The sequence below is a fragment of the Dendrobates tinctorius genome, unplaced genomic scaffold (genome assembly GCF_039654945.1).
Source record: "Dendrobates tinctorius isolate UK_male_01 unplaced genomic scaffold, ASM3965494v1 ptg000063l, whole genome shotgun sequence".
In the NCBI taxonomy this organism is placed as follows: domain Eukaryota; kingdom Metazoa; phylum Chordata; class Amphibia; order Anura; family Dendrobatidae; genus Dendrobates; species Dendrobates tinctorius.
In genome coordinates this window covers 18,638,547-18,660,111 of record NW_027361731.1, presented here as the reverse complement: position 1 = coordinate 18,660,111, position 21,565 = coordinate 18,638,547, and the positions used below count along the sequence as shown (strand labels likewise).

The 21,565-nt window shown below is 43.8% G+C and overlaps 1 protein-coding gene across 1 annotated transcript in view; it reads left to right on the top strand.

Annotated features, from left to right (window-relative positions):
- The window catches only part of LOC141093968 (uncharacterized), a 65,446-nt gene extending 45,523 nt beyond the window's left edge, over nucleotides 1-19,923 (top strand). Inside the window, exons 2-6 of the mRNA XM_073579641.1 lie at nucleotides 7,318-7,491; nucleotides 7,575-7,698; nucleotides 7,782-7,882; nucleotides 8,079-8,169; nucleotides 18,785-19,923. Coding sequence (XP_073435742.1) covers nucleotides 7,318-7,491; nucleotides 7,575-7,698; nucleotides 7,782-7,882; nucleotides 8,079-8,169; nucleotides 18,785-19,731 — 1,437 coding nt within the window. The 3' untranslated portion in view covers nucleotides 19,732-19,923. The remainder of the gene's footprint in view (nucleotides 1-7,317; nucleotides 7,492-7,574; nucleotides 7,699-7,781; nucleotides 7,883-8,078; nucleotides 8,170-18,784) is intronic.
- Nucleotides 19,924-21,565: the final 1,642 nt, after the last annotated feature.

Below are 21,565 nucleotides of genomic sequence, written 5' to 3'. Positions count from 1 at the left end.
AAATCTGGACATTGGAAGAAGGACTGCCCCTCCTGTCCGTCATCCTCCAAGATGGCGGGAAATGACTAGGTCTGGGTAGTAATCGAGGAGGCTACCCAGACCTTCAGGTACAATTTTCCTCATGTGCAAAGATGGTGCTGCAGGTGGAACTGGAACTTGGTTATGGTCCTGTTCAGACTACTGCTTTTATTGACTGCGGTTCGGCTGTGAACCTGATTGATACCAAGGTTATTACTCTTAATAAGATAGAGACAGTCAGGCTTCATGATCCTGTTAAACTTTTGGCAATTGACTCATCTCCTCTTACCCAAGATGGTATCTGTTGCAGGTCTGAACTTTTTTCTCTAAAAGTGGGTTCCACTCATGTGGAGAAACTAAGTTGTCTGGTGCTAGATAATTTGCCTGCAGGACTGGTACTGGGGATTCCTTGGCTTCAACGCCATAATCCTACCATTGATTGGGTTACAGGGGAAATCACTCAATGGGGATGCAATAATAAATGTGGTAACCGGGGACATCTTGTTAACGCTGTTAAATCCGTGTCGTCTGTCGATCTGGAAGGTATTCCGGAGTACCTGAAAGATTTCGAAGACGTTTTTTCCGAAAGTGAGGCTGAGGCGCTGCCACCACATAGACCCTATGATTGTGCCATTGATTTAGTACCCGGCGCCAAGTTACCTAAGGCTCGATTGTTTCATTTGTCTGGGCCTGAGCGCCAAGCCATGAAGGAGTACATAGCTGAGAGTCTCCGCAAAGGGCATATCAGGCCTTCTGTGTCACCTGTGGCAGCAGGGTTCTTCTTTGTGAAGAAAAAAGATGGTGGTTTGCGGCCGTGCCTCGACTTTCGGGAACTGAACAAGATAACGGTTAGGAACTCTTACCCGCTTCCCCTCATCCCAGACTTATGTAACCAGTTAGCTGGGGCCCAATGGTTCTCCAAGTTAGATCTGCGGGGGGCCTACAATCTGATAAGGGTTCGGGAAGGGGACGAGTGGAAAACGGCATTCCTCACATCAGAAGGACTCTTTGAGAACCTGGTAATGCCATTTGGGTTAACTAATGCACCCGCTATTTTCCAAAATTTCATCAATGTTGTGTTTTTTCTGATCTGATAGGCCGTTTTGTTATTTATTTGGATGATATTTTGGTGTATTCCCCGGACAGTCACTCACTTGCAACATCTAAAGACAGTTTTCCAGAGACTCAGGGAGAACCAATGGTTCGCCAAATTGGAAAAATGTTCGTTTTTTGTACAGGAGCTGTCTTTTTTGGGGTTGATTGTGTCCTGTGAGGGGTTTCGTATGGATCCTAAGAAGGTGCTGGCGATCGCTGACTGGGTTCAGCCTCGAGATCTCAAGGGGCTCCAGCGCTTCTTAGGATTTGCGAACTATTACCGGAGATTCATTAAAGGTTTCTCACAAGTGGTGAAACCACTCACGGATCTTACCCAGAAGGGAGCTGATGTAAAAAATTGGTCTGTACTCGCTAAGGAATCCTTCTCAGCGATTAAGAAATGTTTTATGTCTGCCCCGGTGTTGGTGCAACCTGACCCGTCCAAACCATTCATTGTGGAGGTGGATGCTTCTGAGGTGGGGGTGGGGGCTGTGCTGTCCCAGGGTCCGGCCACCCTTACCAATCTCAAACCCTGTGCCTTCTTCTCCAAGAAGTTCTCTTCATCTGAGAAAAACTATGATGTAGGCAATAGAGAATTTCTTGCGGTCAAGCTGGCGTTTGAGGAATGGAGGCACTTTTTGGAAGGGGCGGCTCACCCTATCACGGTTGTCACGGATCACAAAAATTTGGCATACCTTGAATCTGCTAAGAGGCTTACTCCTAGACAGGCCCGTTGGTCACTTTTTTTTTTTCACGATTTCAATTCTCAATTACTTTTCGACCGGGGTCCAAAAATGTTAAAGCGGATGCCCTGTCCAGAAGTTTTGATTCAGTGTCTCCCCCTGAGCCGCCGTCCTCCATTCTTCCCCCAGGGGTGGTAGTGGCGGGGGTCTCAACTGAGTTGGAACAAGAAATCCTAAGGGCTCAAGCCCTAGCTCCGGCAACAAGGCCAAGCGATAAACTGTTTGTTCCAGATTCATTGCGGCCTAGACTTCTGCAGGAGTTTCATGATTCTAGGCTGAGTGCTCATCCGGGTATCACGGCCACTAGAGAGGCAGTAGCCAGGGGTTTTTGGTGGCCTTCATTAAGGTCCGATGTCAAGGAATTTGTTTCTGCTTGTGACATATGTGCCCGTTCCAAAAGCCCGCATAACCGACCGGCTGGGGAACTCATACCTTTACCGGTTCCTGATAGGCCATGGACTCATCTTTCCATGGATTTTATTACCGGCCTTCCACCTTCCAGGGGCAATACCGTGATCTGGGTGGTGGTGGATAGGTTTTCTAAACAGGCCCATTTCATTCCCTTGGCAGCATTACCTTCAGCAGAAACGTTGTCAAGATTGTTTGTGCAGCATGTGGTCCGATTGCATGGGGTACCCCTGAATGTTGTGTCTGACAGAGGTGTGCAGTTTGTGGCCAAATTTTGGAGGGCGTTCTGTATGAAATTGGGCATCTCACTCTCCTTCTCGTCGGCATATCACCCGGAGAGTAATGGTCAGACAGAACGCACCAATCAATCCCTGGAACAAATTCTCAGGTGTCTGACCTCCGCCAGACAGGAGGATTGGTGTGATGCGTTACCGTTGGCTGAATTCGCTTTTAACTATGGCTTTAATCCGCATTTTGGGGAGTTTTCTCGGGTGGATTCCGGTTGTCCAGGAGCAGAGGGGTCCGTTCAACGGTTAAAAAACCTCTGGGCTGAAGTCCGGCGTAATATCTCTCGGGCCCAGGGGAGATACAAATATTTTGCGGACAAAAAGAGAGCCTCGGGAGACATGTTTCAGGTGGGAGAGGTTTGGCTCTCCACGCGTAACATCAACTTAAAGGTACCATCAGTTAAGTTGGGACCAAAGTTCATTGGTCCGTACGAGATTATGGAGATAGTCAACCCTGTGGCATATAGGTTGCGTCTCCCCGCCTCCTTAAAAATATCTAATGTGTTCCATAAGTCTCTGTTGAAACCAGCAGGATCTGTCAAAGAGATCTCTGAGACTGTTGTTCCTCCAGTGCTGGTGGAGGGTCAATTGGAGTATGAGGTCGGACATATTGTGGACTCTCGGCGGGTGCGCCGCTCTTTGCAGTACCTAGTCCACTGGAAGGGATATGGACCAGAAGAGCGCTCATGGGTCCCTGCTCGCTCAGTACATGCAGATCGTCTGGTTCAGGCGTTCCATGCCAAGTACCCGGGGAAGCCTGGGGGTCCAGAGGCCTCCCGTTGAGAGGGGGGTACTGTCATGATCCCAGTGCAGGTTTTTGAGCTGCACACTGGGGGTTAATGTCTGGAGCTCTGTGCAAGTTTTGACCTGCACACTTGGGGTTAATGATTGTGGCCCCTTTCTGGTTCTGGGAGAGCTTCATAAACCCCTGGGTAGCTTCAATCCCTGCCAGTTATACTTTTGCCTTTGGCCGAGTGTACTGACCCCCGTGTGCCTGTTTGTTGCTATAGCTTGTTTATATGGTTCTGACCCGATTCTGTTTCCCGTTGTGAGTTTGCCTGTTGATTTTGTACTGCGTTATTATCTGTGTATGACCCATTGCCTGTGACCTGATTACTCTCTGCTCGCCCCTCTTGTACCTTGCAGCTATCTGTGTGTGACTCTTTGGCTACGTCCTGACTATTCTCACTGTCTATGCCCCTTGGTAACTTTGTCTCGCAGTTACTCTGCTAGGAATTGTCTTGCAGCTCCTAGCTCTGTGGAGTTTAGGCCACGCCTCTAGCAGTCACGTGCTTCAGGTCCTGCGGGTGTGAAGTACACATCTACTCGGTTGCTGCCCGCTCCACAGGTAGCTTTGATCACTGTTCGCTTTACTCAGGACACGCGCACTGGCTCAGTGAGCAAGTTCAGTGCGGTGTCTCTGACAAAATGAAGGAGGAAGAAGTGATGGGCATGCAACAGTCAGGAGAAGAGAATAATGATCCCCTCTCTGTTATCCGTGGTTGACAGGAGAGTATATAGGAAGCAAGCCTGTGTGTTATCCTGTCACCATTACACCATGTACTCGGACCTCATGGAAGCGCCCCACATATGAGCGTCTTCTTGCTGCACTATCTACAACATGATGGCCATATTTTTAGGATTAGAAATAGTGCTGACTACTGGGTTGCCACGCTGTTCGATACAAGAGTACATTTTACTAGATGTTTTCCCCCTGTAATTGGATGCGCAGATGCTGCTGGAGTATTGAAACACGCTTGTACACAAAATTAAGAGTGGTTTTCCCCAAGACAGTCGTCATGCACAATTAGTGCATCACAATTACAGAGTTCCAACCCTGGGAACAATCAAGAACATTAGCATCAGCAGTGTAAGTGGCATAAGCAATTTCTGTGCATCATTTCACACATTTTTTTAGACCAGCACGTGCACCAGCAGAAGAGTGCAAGCGTGACACATGAATGACTGGAGAGGATGGTGCAGGAGTATGTTCAGCTCAGTATCAATACCATCAGGGAAAATTTGGACCCTTTTGCATTTTGGTGTTCATTAATGGATGAGTGGCCTACCTTTCATGAAGATGAGCAAGTCATGGATCTCCAATGACTTTTACACCCCAATCGTAGACTGGGTGATGGTGTAGTTTTTAGTGGGCTGCATCGATCTTGCGTTATTATAGTATGTGACACCTTTGTCGTGGATCTGTGCCTGCTGTTGTTAATGTTGCTAACAATTTTTGGAAAAATGGAGATTCTGAAGTTGTCTTCATCTGGTGGCTTGCCTGTAGTGGAAGGAGTGTCAGAGCCTCATTATACAATTTCTACTCTGGGGAAATTGATGACACTTTAGTGGTGTCTGCCCCTAATTTTTGGAAATGTTGGGTCTTCCACATGTTTGTTGCCTGAACTTGGAAGGGCTGTCAGAGCATCAGAAGTACACCTGTCACTCATCCACCTGTTAATGATCAATGTTTAGGCTAGAAATGCTTGTCCAAACCCTGTCACAGGAACTGCCCCATGCATCCATGCATTCGATTATGCGATTAGTACTCTGGGTGAGTTGGGCGGTTGGAAAGTTAAGGTTTCGGGAAAAACTAGGGTAATTCTGGTGCCACCTCTGAGCCCTGTACTGTGTGTCATGTTAAGGTGGAGGAATAGGAGGAGAGGACACTTGATGCCATGCTTGTCATCTTCTGGAGCACATGCTGTTTCTGGCCCTCATTTACAAGGTGTACCACTGTGTGGCTGCAAAAGAAAGGGAGTTCAGTATACTGTCCAGTAACACAAGTTGTCATTTGTCTTTGGATAGGACGATGTTTGTTCAGTAGAGCTTTCAGCAACATTACATCCTACCCCAAGTAAACCACCAAGGCTGTTCCTCCTTCCACCACAACCTTACTTTTTCCCACTAATGTTGGCTGTACCCTTCCCCCTCTTTAACTAGCTGTTTCACAACTCTAGTCCCAGACCTGTAAGTCATCTGTCATTAATTTAATAATCAGTATTTATTGGCTGATATAGTGTGCCTAGACCACAGAATTAGCACAAAAGTTTAATATGTTGAAATGTGGACTGGTGCCTGCATCAGAGTATTATCCCAAACGACTTTTATTAGTAAATGTGACCTCTGGAGGCCTGACTGCAATACAGTGTTAGCCAAAATGAATTTGAGTAGGAAATGTGGACTGTGGCCTGCACAACACTAATAGCCATAATGATTTTGATTAGCAGATGGGGTCTCCTGACTCCTTCCCCTCATCTAACAAGAACCCTCCCCCAACCTAGCCAAAGTCCTAATGTCGCGACTCAGCTGTCCTGGGTCACCTGAAAAGGATCTCCTTCACTGTCCCTGACACTAGGGTGTGTCCTAGCTCACCCTATTCCCCAGGATACTTCTGAAGGTGAAGGTGCCGGGGCAGCCACTCTTGCCTTATCTCCTGAGTTAGCCCTCCATCTGTTCTCTTCCCCCACCCAAGGAAGAAGGGCGCTACTGTGCAACGCACTACACCAAACCAACAAACAAGGGTAAACTGAAAACACCATGCATACAAATATTCACTCACATATAACAGAGGAATGCATCGGGGAGTGGAGGCCCAAGTAGAGGAGGGAAGGGAAGTACCACACTTACGAACCACGCAACAATCACAGATAACTCCTCATGTGTACACCTCTCCTCTAAGTCATGAAACAAATGTTAGCTCTGGCGTGTTTTTGAATCAGGACCCAGATTATAAAGGGGATGTTAGTGGCTAACTGAGCACAGCTGAGAGCTCAGAGTTTCCAACATGGTCGATAAACCGCTGTTCTGCCCAAATAAATAAACACCATTAAAAAGAAGTGCTTTTCAGCAATGGAGTATGAGCATTTGGACGCTGCGGTCTTCCGGCTACTTTCTGTTGCGGAAACCCTGTGAAACCTAACACAAGCATTATTGGAAACGTGATCATTTACCGAAATGTGCTCGAACTTTGCTCTGGAGCACTAATCCGAATGTGCTACGTTCGTGCCGAATTTGAGATTGGCGAACATTTTCTGACAAGTTTGCACAGCTCTACTCCCTGTATCGTACACTGCACATTGATGCCTTCCTGGACAATCCTTCTTTTTTTTTTCATGGACTCGTAACAAAATGAGTCCTGTGACCTCACTATAGGCACCGTCTCTGGTCCTCAGAACGGACGAGGTCCAGAGATGCAAATTTTTTGGCGTCTTATCTGATGTTTTCAGGTCACTTCTTGTAACTGTTTTGCAGCTTTAGAAACCAGAAGGGGTTAATAGAAGTTGAAAAACTGAAAGTATGAACAGTGAACTTGTTTTTCATTTTTGTGCATTATGTTCCAACTTTTGCATTTTTTCGGATTGGTTATAGGATGTGTCCACCTGACATGACACGGTGTGCACATGTCCTTACAGTATACCAGCATCACTGCTCCTGTATCTTGTTTTCCCATGGTATTTTGTATGATTCTTCATCAGCTGATCTTCCTTCCATTTAGGATCCTGGCAGATACAATCGGTATAATTATCTTCTAGAAGATTTACTTTAAACTTTAAGGAATCGCTACAAACTAGATGGCGGAGAGAATATTACACCTCACCCTAGAGATCCTCTTCCGGCTTACTGGAGAGGTGAGAGATTCGGATGACGTCACATTACATCATTCTTATCTATGGGAATAACAAATGGACAGAACTGGAGAGGTGAGGACTCTGGAAATGTCTGTAGTGAGACTTATTAATGTGTCTCTCCATAACCAGGATTACACAGTGGTGAAGAAGACCTCTAGTGAGCGCTGTCAGGATCCTGTGTCTGAGGGATGGGGAAGACCCCTGAGCCCAATCACGGGGCCTCCACCTCACCCCCTGATACATGAGGACATCAATGACCAGAAGATCCTAGAACTCGCCTATAAGATGATTGAGCTGCTGACTGGAGAGGTGACACTGCTGGGAATGCTGGGACATTATACAGTAACACTATAAAGGGATTGGGAGGCTGACTTTATCATTGTATGTGTCAGGTTCCTATAAGGTGTCAGTTTGTCTCCGTCTATTTCTCCATGGAGGAGTGGGAGTATTTAGAAGGACACAAAGATATGTACAAAGATGTCATCATGGAGGTTCCCCAGCCCCTCACATCACCAGGTAATAGACAGGACTAATTACACACGGCCTATAATTATCTGTATGTAAAGAATTAATTCAGTCCCTGTATGTGTTTCCTCCAGTTCTATCCATTAAGAGGACAACACCAGAGAGATGTCCCCCTCCTCTTCTTCCACCACAGGACTGTAACCAAGAAGATCCCAATGTTCCTCAGGATAATCAGGTAGATGGAGAGAAGCTGTCATGAGATCTCCCCTATGATGTGTAGACGGCTGTGAAGGTCTTGTGCTCAGTCTTGTTTTATCCACCAGTATTATATGGTTTATACTTGTGTAATGAGCGGTGGAGATGGCAGGATTAGAGCTGATCATAGATGGAACTTCTCCATCTGTCTGTGACTTTTACAATATTTGTTTCAGGGTGAAGATCTGACCCATATCAATACTACAGAGACCTATGTGAGGGGTGATGAGCAGTGTAAAGAGGAGATTCCTACATATGACTACCCAGGTGAGTAGTAACCACTAAATGCAGAGAAGTCACAAATTCTACTGTGATTACACACGTCAAAATTTTTGCACCCCTCGTTTAATGAAAAAAAAAAAAAAACCCACAATGGTAACGGAAATATCTTGAATCTGACAAAAGTAATAACAGATAAAAAAATCTATGAAAATGAACAAATGAAAGTCAGGCATTGCTTTTCAACTATGCTTCCATAGAATTTTAAAAAAATAAAACTCATGAAATTATGTGACAAGAGACATGTTAAATCAAGGTGTGTCCGCTAATTAGCATCACAGGTGTCTACAATCTTGGAATCAGTGAGTGGGCCTGTATAGAGGGCTACAGATACTCACTGTGCTGTTTGGTGACAAACCCGCAGATGTCTGCCAAGCCCTTGCTGGTTATTAACTATAGGGGGACTTTACATAATTTTTTTTTTTTTGAGCGGGCCAACATTTTCATAACCAGTAAAAGCTAATTATATAACTGAGAGCTGATATTAATAGCCTGGAAAGCTCCATGGTGTATTACCCCCTTTCCAGGCTGTAAACAGCAGCCCACAGCCATCTGCTTTACCTCCGCTGGTTATGAAAATTAAGCCCATGCAATTTTTTTTACAGAAAAAACTAATTTAATTAAATACATATACAGTAAGCTGCACACACACTGTGCTAATTATATGTGTGACTGACATCTTTATATCTATCTATTCTATGCATATAGGGAGGGCCATTTAGATGTATACACCTGGGTGGGCCATTTATAAAGTTGGATCCAAAATGGCCACCTTCAAAATGACCACCATGGTCACCACCCATCTTGAAAAGTGTTCCCCCTCCCATTTACTAATGTACCACAAGCAGAAAGTTGATATCACCAACCATTCCCATCTTATTTAGATGTATCCATATAAAGGACCCACCTTGTATATATTGTTTGTAATCTATCTGGTCTATTCTGTCACGTCACGCTGTGATTCTACTGTACACGGCAGATGAATTGCTGGCTTTTCTTGAAATATATACAGTATGTGTTTATTGAAGTATATTTCCTTGGAAAAATATGTGTAAATGACAGAGTAATTTGCTATGTCAATGTTTATGATAAAATCGTATTGCAATCAAATAGCAATTACATGGCATTCGGATGTCAGTCGAATGCTAGGTGTGTAAAATTGGATTGTACTCGCATGAAAATCGCATGGCATGTTCATGACATTAGTCCTACTTTTCTAGACCGAAATCAGAACTCTTTTTTTCATAGTAATGGGTACAAGCCCTCAACACCTAATCCCCTGAAGCCATTGTCACCTGTACACAAACAAAAGTAAGACAACAATATCTCTCACCTTTCCAAAATTGTTACCAACGCTGTAATCAATCTGTCCGACATTTGCTCATAAGAATAATAATCTTATATAGCGCCAACATATTCTGCAGCGCTTTACAATTCAACAGTTCATATACAACAAAGTTAACGATAATACAATAATTAATGCAAAGATATTGACGACCCTGCCCATAAGAGCTTACACTCTACAATGTGGTGGGAGTGACACAAAGTACAAGGGCTTATTTACAATGATGGTCCAACTATCTTGAGGAATTAGGGGTGGATAAAGGTTGGATGAGCTAGTCAACAGCCAATTTTTGTAGTGCTTTTGGGTGCGATGGACTTTGATGGAGAGTTATGAGGCAACCACTCCCGCTGAAGAGCAGGGGAAAATGACTCCCTGCAGCAAGAGTGGGCCTATGAACTGTGATGACCTCAGTGAGATCATCGCAGTTCACCTTGAGAAATCGGGGTGCGAACGAGTCATTTTACCCAGCTTTTCAACGTGAGTGGTCACCTCAGGTCACTGCTTATTCTGATTTGCAAATGTCACACAGATGGATTACGGCATGGGACACTTTGGATTCTTACAACTTTTAACAGGTGAGTGATATTGTTTTTTCATTTTTGTTTCTTTACAGTTGACCATGGCTTCACTGGATTAGTTGTTAAGGTGAGTATAATTTTTTTGTTTTGTTGTTATTTTAGACTTACAGTAAAATTATGTAGGTAGCGGGGCCTGAATACAACTCAACATTGTTCCCTGGTTGCGCTGATCACAGACAGAGCAGCGTACAATGATGTGAGCTGTTTTCAAAACCCAGAGCCGGGTATCGGCGCGAACAGTGTCGCTGATTCCCAGGCGCCAGTACGTTTCACACTGATGACACACAGATGTTATCCATATGTCATTAGTGTGCACGTGTGCGAGACGTTTTGTGGGCCATTTTGCTAAAAAAACAGTCATGTCAGCTCGCCTTGCCCACAGTCACATGGTCCGTGGAAACACACTGACATGTGCGCAGATCAATTCACTTCAATGGGTCGTCACCGGTACGTATGAAAATTGTCACCACATGTACCGGACACACTGACGTGTGAAGGAGGCCTTAAAGGGGGTACTCTCATTTCCAATAACCTATCCCAAAATATAGTAGGTGTAATTATAATAGCAAATACCTCCAATTAGAAATGTGGTATAGTTTTCTTGATCATCTATGTCGCTTACCCCATGTCTAGGGGATTGCAGTAGCTTAGGTATCCATGGTTATGACCACCGGCAACTAACAGTCACCATATCAATGCTAGTAACCATGGATACCTAAGCTAATGCAGTGCTCTGCACATGGGGTGAGCAACATAGCTGTAACGGTCAACGTGTGACTGGACACAGCGCCTCCAGCAGGGCGAATTTAGGACACACGTGACCCTGGATACAGCGCCTCCAGCAGGGCGAATTTAAATAATAAGGGGAAACACAGGAACAATTACAGTGGTGGGCCCTGTAATAGGGACATGGAGACCTCCTGAGCTCCCCTGAGGCAGCGTCCCTGCACTCCTTACATTCCCTATACAGGCTCCGAACCTGTCGCCGCACGCGAACCTTATGCCCTGACTCGCCCTGAACCTAGTCCCTCGCTAGGGCATTGGCCGGTGTGGAAACTAATCCCACCACTGCACTAGATCACACATAAGGAAAGTCACAAACAGGGGAAATAGAAAACTTAGCTCTCTCTGTGCAAATGCTCCAGCACAGAGTCCAGCAACCGACTGCAGCCTTCCTCCTGAATAGCTGCCACCAAGTTCAGTCAGCGCTGGAAAGAACTCCCTTCTGTGACTCCTTCCACACCAGGACTCAGATTGAGCTGAGCAATCTCTCCAGCTCCTTCCACCACCAAGGTTGGTTGCAAATGAACAACTATCACCAACATTGATTGAATACCCTGAGACTCATTTATAGAGCCCCACACCTGATTTATAATTACAATTAAACCTACCACTAAGGTGCGATACCACTCCCCACCACCGGGCAACTATGAATGAAAAACACCACGTGTGATAATTCCAATGGCCACCGGGGGCAATCACGTCACACATTGCACTTGACAAAGTAAAAAAAATTCACTTTGTCCAATTTAAAACTGTCAGACCATGACAGTACCCCCTCCTTAATGAGGGGCCTCTGGACCCTCAAGACCACCCCTCATTAGGGAAACCCCTACAGCGGGGACGGCCAGACCCTGAGTTCACCCCACCATCACCTGAATTCAAATTTATGACAAACACACAGCTGGTATTGGCAATAAAGTTTATTTTGGAGGAATCACTCATCTCCATAGCGCCAACCTGGGGAACGAGTTTATGTATGTGTATGTTTGTTATGAGCTGATCAGGCTCCACAACACACTTCCACAAGATGTTTTTTGGTGGCACCCATACACACTCGTTCACACACAGGTCCGGACCTGAATGTTTATTGCACACATTCGTTATGTCATAAAACCACACTCACACCCCCGAACTACACCATAGGGTACACCACACTCCAACCCTTTCCACCACGAGGTCTGCCTCTCAGGGTTAGCTAGCGGCGAGGGGTGAAACTTGCCCCTACTCTCCCGCCGCACCATTACTGCTCTCCCTGGAGAGGAAGGGGTCCCCTGAAGAGAGACGGCAGAGACAGTAGTCCCAAGGCAGCAGCCCTCACACGACTGCCCCCAGCTGACTACTTCCCTTGCTCGCCAATCTATCCCCGGGTTGTGTTTTTTCAGCCAGGGGAAGCCTAAAACGATAGGTACTGGCATTCCCTCCAAGATGTAGCATGACAAGGACTCCTCATGATGTCCTATACGCAGATGGATGTTTTCTACGACTTGGGTAAGGCTCCCCTGGCTCAGTGGAACAGAGTTAATGGCCTGGACGCTTATAGGTTGGGCCAGCGTCCTACACTTCAGGCCATGAGTCTGGACAAAACGAGCATCCACCAGACTAACCCCTGCTCCACTGTCCACAAGCACCGGTACCACCTCCGGTACCCCGCCAGCAAACACTTCTGCTGACATAATACCTTGGGAGGGCAAAATGGAGGAAATGTACACTCGCTGGTCGCCTCCACACAACCAGGAGGGCGGCTTCTTCGATGGTATAGAAGATTTGGCGTAAACCCCGCGGACTATCACACCAGTCAGCTCACCACAGGGGCGTACCCCTTCACCTCGGGGAATACCAGGCAGCTCCGTGGGGCACCATTCCTCACACCTGCCTGGGTGCGCCCGCATGCATGAACCAGTCCCGCTCCCCAGCAGCGACTCTAGGGGGCTTTAGCCAGACCGCAGCCGCCATTTTTTTTTTTTTTTATTTTCTGGTTAGCTGAGCAGAGGCCCCAGACCCTGATAACTGCTGCTGCAGCGGCTCCAACACACCATGCCGCTCCCCACTCACCTCAGTGAGGCCCGGCAGCAATTACTAACAGGTCTCCACATGGCCAAGGCTCACCAGAAAAAATAACTGTATGGCCTGTGATAATGTCACGGTCACGTGTCTCTGGACGCAGCGGTTACCGCAAGGTGAACCCATAACACACGTGACCCTGGATACACCGCCTCCAGTGGGGCGCATTTAAATAATAAAATGTGCAGGTGGATACGCCGACTTCACCTGGCGAATTTAGGTATTACACGTTATACAATAATCAAATAATAAAGGGGAACCTGGGTAACTTTAACAATGGTGGGCCCTGCGATAGGGAATGGGGACATGGAGACCTCCTAAGCTCCCCTGAGCCAGTGTCCCTGCACTCCTAACATTCCCTATACAGGCTCCGCACCTGTCGCCGCACGCGAACCTTAACCCCTTGCTCGCCCTGACCCTAAACCCTCACTAGGGAATGGGTCGGTGCGGAGACTAATCCCACCACTGCACTAATAACACACATGAGGAAAGAAGACAATACAGGGGAAACACCACTTAGCTTTGCTCTGTTGCGTACGCTCCTAGCAACAGAGCCCACCACCTGCGTGCATCTTCTCCTCCACCTGGATCCATCACCATAACAGGATCCTTCACCTTAGTGCAGCCTTGGAGCAGAGTCCACCACCAGTTGCTGCTGCTTAGAACCAGAGTCCCAAAGATGAGTTCAGCTTCTGCCACGAAGGCAAGCATGCTTGAGTCCAGCTCAGCAGCCAAGTCCCACATGGTGAGTGCTATTCTCCATAGTCGCCACTCCACCAGTCCATGCAGACACTTCCTGCCGACACCATCACTGCGACCCCACCACGCCATGCCAGCCCTTCGTCCAGACACCATAGCTGACACACGTCCCCCCTGGCTAAGCTGCGCAGGACTCCTCTCCAGCTCCATCCTTTCACCAGGCTCTCACACTCAGATTGAGCTGAGCAATCTCTCCAGCTCCTTCCACCACCAAGGTTGGTTGCAAATGAACAACTATCACCAACATTGATTGAATAACCTGAGACTCCTTTATAGAGCCCCACACCTGATTTACAATTAAACCTACCACTAAGGTGCGATACCACTCCCCACCACCGGGCAACTATGAATGAAAAACACCACGTGTGATAATTCCAATGGCCACCGGGGGCAATCACGTCACACATTGCACTTGACAAAGTAAAAAAAAATTCACTTTGTCCAATTTAAAACTGTCAGACCATGACAATAGCGAGTCAGAAGAACTATACTACATATTTTCTAATATTATTATTACACCTACTACATATTGGGATAGTTGACCAGAGATGGGAATACCCCTTTAAGAATCTCACATGTTTTTATGGTGTATATTTTTATCCAGGGGAAGAGTCTTGAGGAGATTATTTGCATATTGCCAGTGCCTTCTGTGATAAGTGAAGAGTCTCCGCGAGCTCGACGATCACTGGGTTTTGGCTGTTGCAGCTGAAAAGAGGAAATCCGAAAACCGCATGCTCATCTTTCATCGTTTTTAAGAAATCTCAATATGGAAGAGGCCAGGAGCCATTTGGTGAGCTGCATTTCTTGCTACATGTTCACAGACTTACCAGTGGAAAAGCCAAACTTCACATGCCACAAATGCAAGCTTGTGTCCCTGTTGGAGGAAAAGTTGCAAAATCTCGAAGAGAGGTTAGCTACGTTGAAGATCATTAAGGAAGGTGAAGAGTTCTTGGACAGAGCAGAATTATCTCTTCATGTTACAGAAAGAGAAGAAATTCGAAGTGCACCTGAAGAAACAGAGGAATGGAGACATGTGACTCAGAGAAGCAGGAGGATCAGGAGGCAGTCAGCGCCCATACTGCTCAGGAACCAGTACCAGGCTCTCACGCAGGAAAACGATGAAGAAATACATCAGGATAAGACTTTGCCAACAAACAGCAACCTTGTACGCCTTCAGAGTCCTCCTGGATGGAGAAAGAAAAATGTTGTGAAGAAGAAACGGAGAGTGGTGGTCATGGGGGATTCCCTGTTGAGAGGAACAGAGGCCGCTTTCTGCAGACCGGATATAACTTCAAGAGAAATGTGCTGTCTTCCAGGTGCAAAAATTAAAGATGTGTCTGACAGGATATCAGGACTCTTCAGACCTACTGATGACTACCCATTCCTGCTACTACATGTGGGGACAAATGACACCGCAAGAAATGACATGGAAACCATCTGCAGAGACTTTGAAGACTTAGGCAAGAAAGTGAAAGCACTGGGAGCGCAGGTGGTCTTCTCTTCCATCCTCCCAGTGGATGGCCATGGAACAAGGAGGTGGAATAAGATTCTGCAGGTGAACAACTGGCTACGTCGATGGTGCCTCAGCAAGGATTTGGATTTCTGGATCACGGAGTGAATTACTTATACGATGGACTACTTGCTAGAGATGGGGTGCACCTTACGAAGACTGGAAAGCATGTATTTGGAAGTCGCCTTGCTACACTTGTAAGGAGAGCTTTAAACTAGAACAACATGGGAAGGGAAGCAAAAGACCAGAAAAAGCCATACACCTGACAAATGCTATTGAGAACTCTGCTATTAGAAGTGGAAAGGAAGAACAAAGACAAAAGAATCTAAATAATAAAAATATTGAAGAAAGAGAAACCAATCACAAACTAAAATGTTTCTATACTAATGCACAAAGCATGGGCAACAAGCAAGGAGAATTGGAACTACTAACAGAGGAAAAGAAATATGATGTCATTGGAATCACTGAAACTTGGTGGGACGATACACATGATTGTAATACAAGACTAGAAGGATACAACTTATTTGCAAGAAACAGACTTGATAAACGAGGAGGAGGTGTCGCATTGTATGTTAGAAACGCGTATATCTGCACAGAGATTGAAGCTTCAGAGACTGGGAGTTCTGTGGAAACTGTTTGGGTAAGAATACAAGGACTGAACAATGGAAAGGACACCATTGTAGGCATTTACTACAGGCCGCCTGTGCAAGCTGAAGATATGGATGAACTCTTTATGCATCAAATGGCCAAGTGCTCCAAAAAATATGACAGTTGTCATGGGAGATTTCAACTATCCAGACATTTGTTGGGAATCTCTCTCAGGCAAAACTAACAGGTCAAGGAAATTCTTATCCTCTCTTGCTGACAACTTTATCTTCCAAAAGGTAGGGGAGAAAACAAGGGGAACTGCTACCTTGGATCTAATCCTTATAAACAGGGAGGAAATGGTTGAGGAGGTAAAAGTGGCTGGGACCCTAGGAGGTAGCGACCATGCTATTTTAGAATTTTGGATAACTAGAGGAGGAAGACCTGTGAAGACTAAGACGTCAAGGTTAGATTTCAGAAAGGCAGATTTTAAGGGATTCAGAAAGAGAATTGGAGGGATCCAATGGCTGGATATCCTTAAAGACAAAAATGTCCAGGAAGGATGGGAAATCTTGAAAAATGAAATTCTCAAAGCACAGTTGTTAACAATCCCGAAAAGAGGGAAGAATAGGAAGCATTTAAGGAAACCAGGATGGATGAACACAGAACTTAAGCACATGCTAAAAAGAAAGAAAAAAATGTTTATAAAATGGAAAGAGGGAGGCATATCTAAAGAAGAATATAATGCTGTCTGCAGAACCTGCAGGGCACAAATCAGATTACTAAAGCTGAAAATGAACTGAGGCTTGCAAGAGATGTCAAAAGCAATAATAAAGGATTTTGAGGATATGTCAAAAGTAAAAGAAAAGTCAAAGATGCTATAGGATTTTTACAGGATGAAAATGATGAAATGGTAAGACAGGATGTTGAGAAGGCTGAACTTTTAAATTCCTATTTTGCATCTGTTTTCTCTCAGAAAGGAAATGCCACATCAATTGTTATTCACTGTCCTATTAAGGGAATAGAAGAATCCAGGATATCTATAAACCGAAAGATAGTGAGGAAACACTTAGCTAACCTAAATGAATTCAATTCTCCAGGTCCAGATGAATTACACCCCAGAGTACTGAAGGAGATAGCAGAAGAAATTTTTGAACCCCTCTCCATAATCTTTGAAAATTCTTGGAGAACAGGAGAAGTGCCAGAAGACTGGAGAAGAGCAAATGTTGTTCCTATCTTGAAAAAGGGGAAGAAGGTGGACCCAGGCAACTATAGGCCGGTGAGTCTGACTTCTATACCAGGAAAGATCTTTGAACAAATTATTAAACAACATGTATGTCAGTACCTGGATAAGAATGAAGTGATTAAACAGAGTCAGCATGGGTTTCTAACTAATAAGTCATGTGAGACCAACTTAATTTCCTTCTATGACAGAATCACTGATTGGGTGGATCAAGGAAATGCTGTAGATATAGTATATCTTGACTTCAGCAAAGCATTTGACAAAGTCTCTCATACAATCCTTATTGAAAAAATGACTAAGTATGGAATGGACAAGGCAACTGTTAGGTGGATTCATAACTGGCTTAGTGATCGGACACAAAGAGTGGTCATAAATGGCTGCACATCCAGTTGGAAGAATGTCTCAAGTGGGGTACCACAGGGCTCTGTCCTGGGCCCTGTATTGTTCAACATCTTTATCAACGATTTAGATGAAGGAATTAGGGGAAAACTGATTAAATTTGCTGATGACACAAAGCTAGGAGGGATAGCTAATACTAGAGAAGAGAGAGAGGATTCAAAAAGATATAAATAAACTGGAGAAGTGGGCAGCAACTAACAGAATGGTTTTCAACAGGGAGAAATGCAAAGTACTACATCTGGGCAAAAAAAAATGAAAAAGCATATACAGAATGGTTGGAATAGGTCTAAGTGACAGCACATGTAAAAAAGACTTGGGTATACTAATAGATCACAGACTGAATATGAGTCAACAGTGTGATGCAGCAGCAAAAAAGGCAAATGCAATTCTAGGATGTATTAACAGAAGCATACAGTCTAGATCACGTGAAGTCATTATTTCCCTCTACTCCTTTTTGGTCAGACCTCATCTGGAATATTGTGTCCAGTTTTGGGCACCACATTTTAAAAAAGACATCAACAAACTGGAGCAAGTTCAGAAAAGAGCGACCAGAATGGTGACCGGTCTGCAAACCCTGTCTTATGAGGAAAGGTTGCAGGATTTGGGAATGTTTAGTTTGCAAAAGAGAAGACTGAGAGGAGACTTAATAGCTGTCTACAAATATCTAAAGGGCTGTCACATTGTAGAAGGATCAACTTTATTCTCATTTGCACAAGGAAAGACTAGAAGCAATGGGATGAAACTGAATGGGAGGAGACACAGATTAGATATTAGAAAAAACTTTTTGACAGTTAGTGATCAATGAGTGGAACAGGCTGCCACGAGAAGTGGTGAGTTCTCCTTCAATGGAAGTCTTCAAGCAGAGGCTGGACAGACATCTGACTGGGATGATTTAGCGAATCCTGCTTTGAGCAGGGGGTTGGACCAGATGGCCCAGGAGGTCCCTTCCAACTCTACGATTCTATGATTCTATGATCTGTTGCTTTTTAATCCTCCCTTTATTACTTCAAACTTTTCTGCGTTTGTGTATTATGTTTGTCGATTGTACTTTAGAGGTTCAGTACCATGGGATTTGTGAAAAGGTGACTCACCACTGTCTTAGGTCATAGTTTCATTATACTTTGAGTTGTATAGAATTATGTATATAAAAATTATATAAAATATAAGGTCCTTCCTGAATCCCTTCATTAAGAAAATTTGAATGTTGATTATACTGACTTGTATTTTGATAATTCTGTAACAACATTCTTAAATAAAGAGTTTATAAAAAAAAAAAAAAAGAAAAAAAAATATAAGGCATCGATGCTGAAAAGTAATAAAATCCGATTTATTCTTGGCAGGTGACTGTGGTGTCAAACCAGATACCTATGAAAAGCATGCCATTATTCCAGCTATACCTCCAGCCCTTCAGAGCAACAATCAATCATCGGAGCCTTTTCAATCAGTCACCTATTTGGATTCATCACAGACTGTTAAGCAAAATGGAGGCCGCAAAAGTGACGCTGAACATCAAATAATTCCCACAGAGAAGAAACCATTTTCCTGTTCAGAATGTGGGAAATATTTTAAACAAAAATCTCACTTGCTTTCACATGAGAGAATTCACACAGGGGAGAAGCCATATTCATGTTCAGAATGTGGGAAATGTTTTAACAGTAAGTCAAATTTGGTTACACATTACAGACGTCACACAGGGGAGAAGCCATATTCGTGTCGAGAATGTGGCAAATGTTTTAACCAGAAGTCATATTTGGTTACACATTACAGACATCACACAGGAGAGAAGCCATATTCGTGTCGAGAATGTGGGAAATGTTTTACCCAGAGATCAGATCTTCTTAAACATCAAAGAATCCACACAGGAGAAAAGCCATATTCATGTCCAGAATGTGGGAAATGTTTTACAGAGAAAACAAGTCTTCTCCATCATCAGATAAGTCACACAGGAGAAAAGCCATTTTCATGTTCAGAATGTGGGAAATGTTTTAACCGTAAGTCAAATTTGGTTACACATTTCAGACATCACACAGGAGAGAAGCCATATTCATGTCCAGAATGTGGGAAATGTTTTACAAAGAAATCATGTATTCTAAATCATCAGAGAATTCACACAGGAGAAAAGCCATTTTCATGTTCAGAATGTGGGAAATGTTTTAACCGTAAGTCACATTTGGTTATACATTTCAGAAGTCACACAGGGGAGAAGCCATATTCATGTCCAGAATGTGGGAAATGTTATATTACGAGTTCAAAGCTTGTTGCACATCAGAGAACTCATACAGGGTAGAAACCATTTCGATGTTCAGAATGTGGGAAATGTTATTCCTGGGAATCATCTTCATCATCTAAAAACTCATGTAGAGTGTGAAGGAAATAATAAGGGAAATCAGTCAGGCAGGAGAGTTACATTTAGTTGACAAAGGCTTTTGCTGGAGGTTTGTGTCAATCCTGGCACCTTAGCTCCTGGATTCTCAGCTTACAGGGGGGATAGCAAATGGTCTGTACTAGAAGGAATATCTCCTATTTGAAAGGGCACAGCTTGGCTCATTGTCCATTCATAGATAGCATCGTTTAACCCATTCCCGACTTGCGGTGTGTGTGTGTGTGTGTATATATGTATGTATGTATGTGTGTGTGTGTGTATGTATATATATATATATATATATATATATATATAGCGCAGTAGGAGCTGTATTCCCGCAAACTGCCGTATAGATATGGCACTGTGATCAGCTAGATCAACGATCTGTCATTATACAGTTGAGCAGGGCCCTCATTCCTCTTGGTATCTGTTATGATCTATGTGATTATTGCTATGCTGTAATGTATATTGTCTGTACAAGTCCCCTCTGAAATGTAAAGTGCTGCGGAATATGTCGGCGCTATAGAAATAAAATTTATTATTATTATTATTATTATTATTATGTCTTATCCGGGGATAATGTACAAGAGTAAAAAAAGATTTAAAAAAAAATTGTAAAAATATTTTTTTAAAAATCACAAACTAAAGAACAAAAAAAAAAATAAACTACTAATCCAATAAATATATTTATGTATGTTTAAAATAAAAAGTACACCTCTTTGGTATCGCCCTTTTAGGAACGACCCGACCTATAAAACTGTCCCCTTCAATGAACTCCATAAAATCAAACAAAAAAAAAAGGCAAAAAGCTATGCTTTATCATGATATTGCTGATCAAAAGTGGAAAAATAAGCGATAAAAAAGCAATCTACATAAAAATTGTACAGCTGAAAACGTCATCTTGTCCTGCAAAAAACAAGCCGCCATACGGGTCCGTCAGCAGAAAATTAAGTAAGTTCTAGCTCTCAAGATAAAGCGATTCTTTTTTTGAATAAAATAGTTTTTATTGTGTAAAAGCGCTAAAACATAAAAGAATATAAATGAGGTATTGCTGTAATCGTACTCGCACAGCAAAATTATCCTACGTAACGGGCCATAAAGCATGAATATAAATAGACCACAAAAAAAAGCTTTAACCAAGGCCAGAGTAAAAGTTAAAAAGTATAAATGTTATTGAATATTACATAAAAAAAAGAAATTATAGAAAGGCAGACACAATACAACAGGTTTCAGGAAAAGTGGTGGGTGCACCCAACCCAAAGTGGTGACAGTGACATACACCTGGTAAACCTTCAAGGCGCAAAGTTTATTGTATGGGTAATGTCTTAGTGCAGGTACTAGCAATGGTTTAGTCCATTGTACATAGGTAATGATTCTGTAGAAAATAAAATGTGAAATTCTATTCCAAGGATCAATATAAGGTTCAAGCAGACCTTAGTAATCCAGGCAAATAAACCAATACATAAATGAAGTGTCAGGATGCAGGGTAACACTAGTCACATAACATAATGTCTTATAATATGGTCAGTATGCATATAAAACACCAATGATATCACATACTGCAATATAAGGAAATACCTAAAATGTGGCACATGATTATTACAAGAAGAAGGTATATTTACCTAGGAATGGTATATAGGGACCCACCACACCCGACGCGCGTTTCGCTTGTAGATGCTTCGTCCAGGGGTGGTTGGCCAGTACTCAATCAGCTTACTTTTAGTCAGGTGTCCTTTTATTCCCACTGAGTTTGAGCACC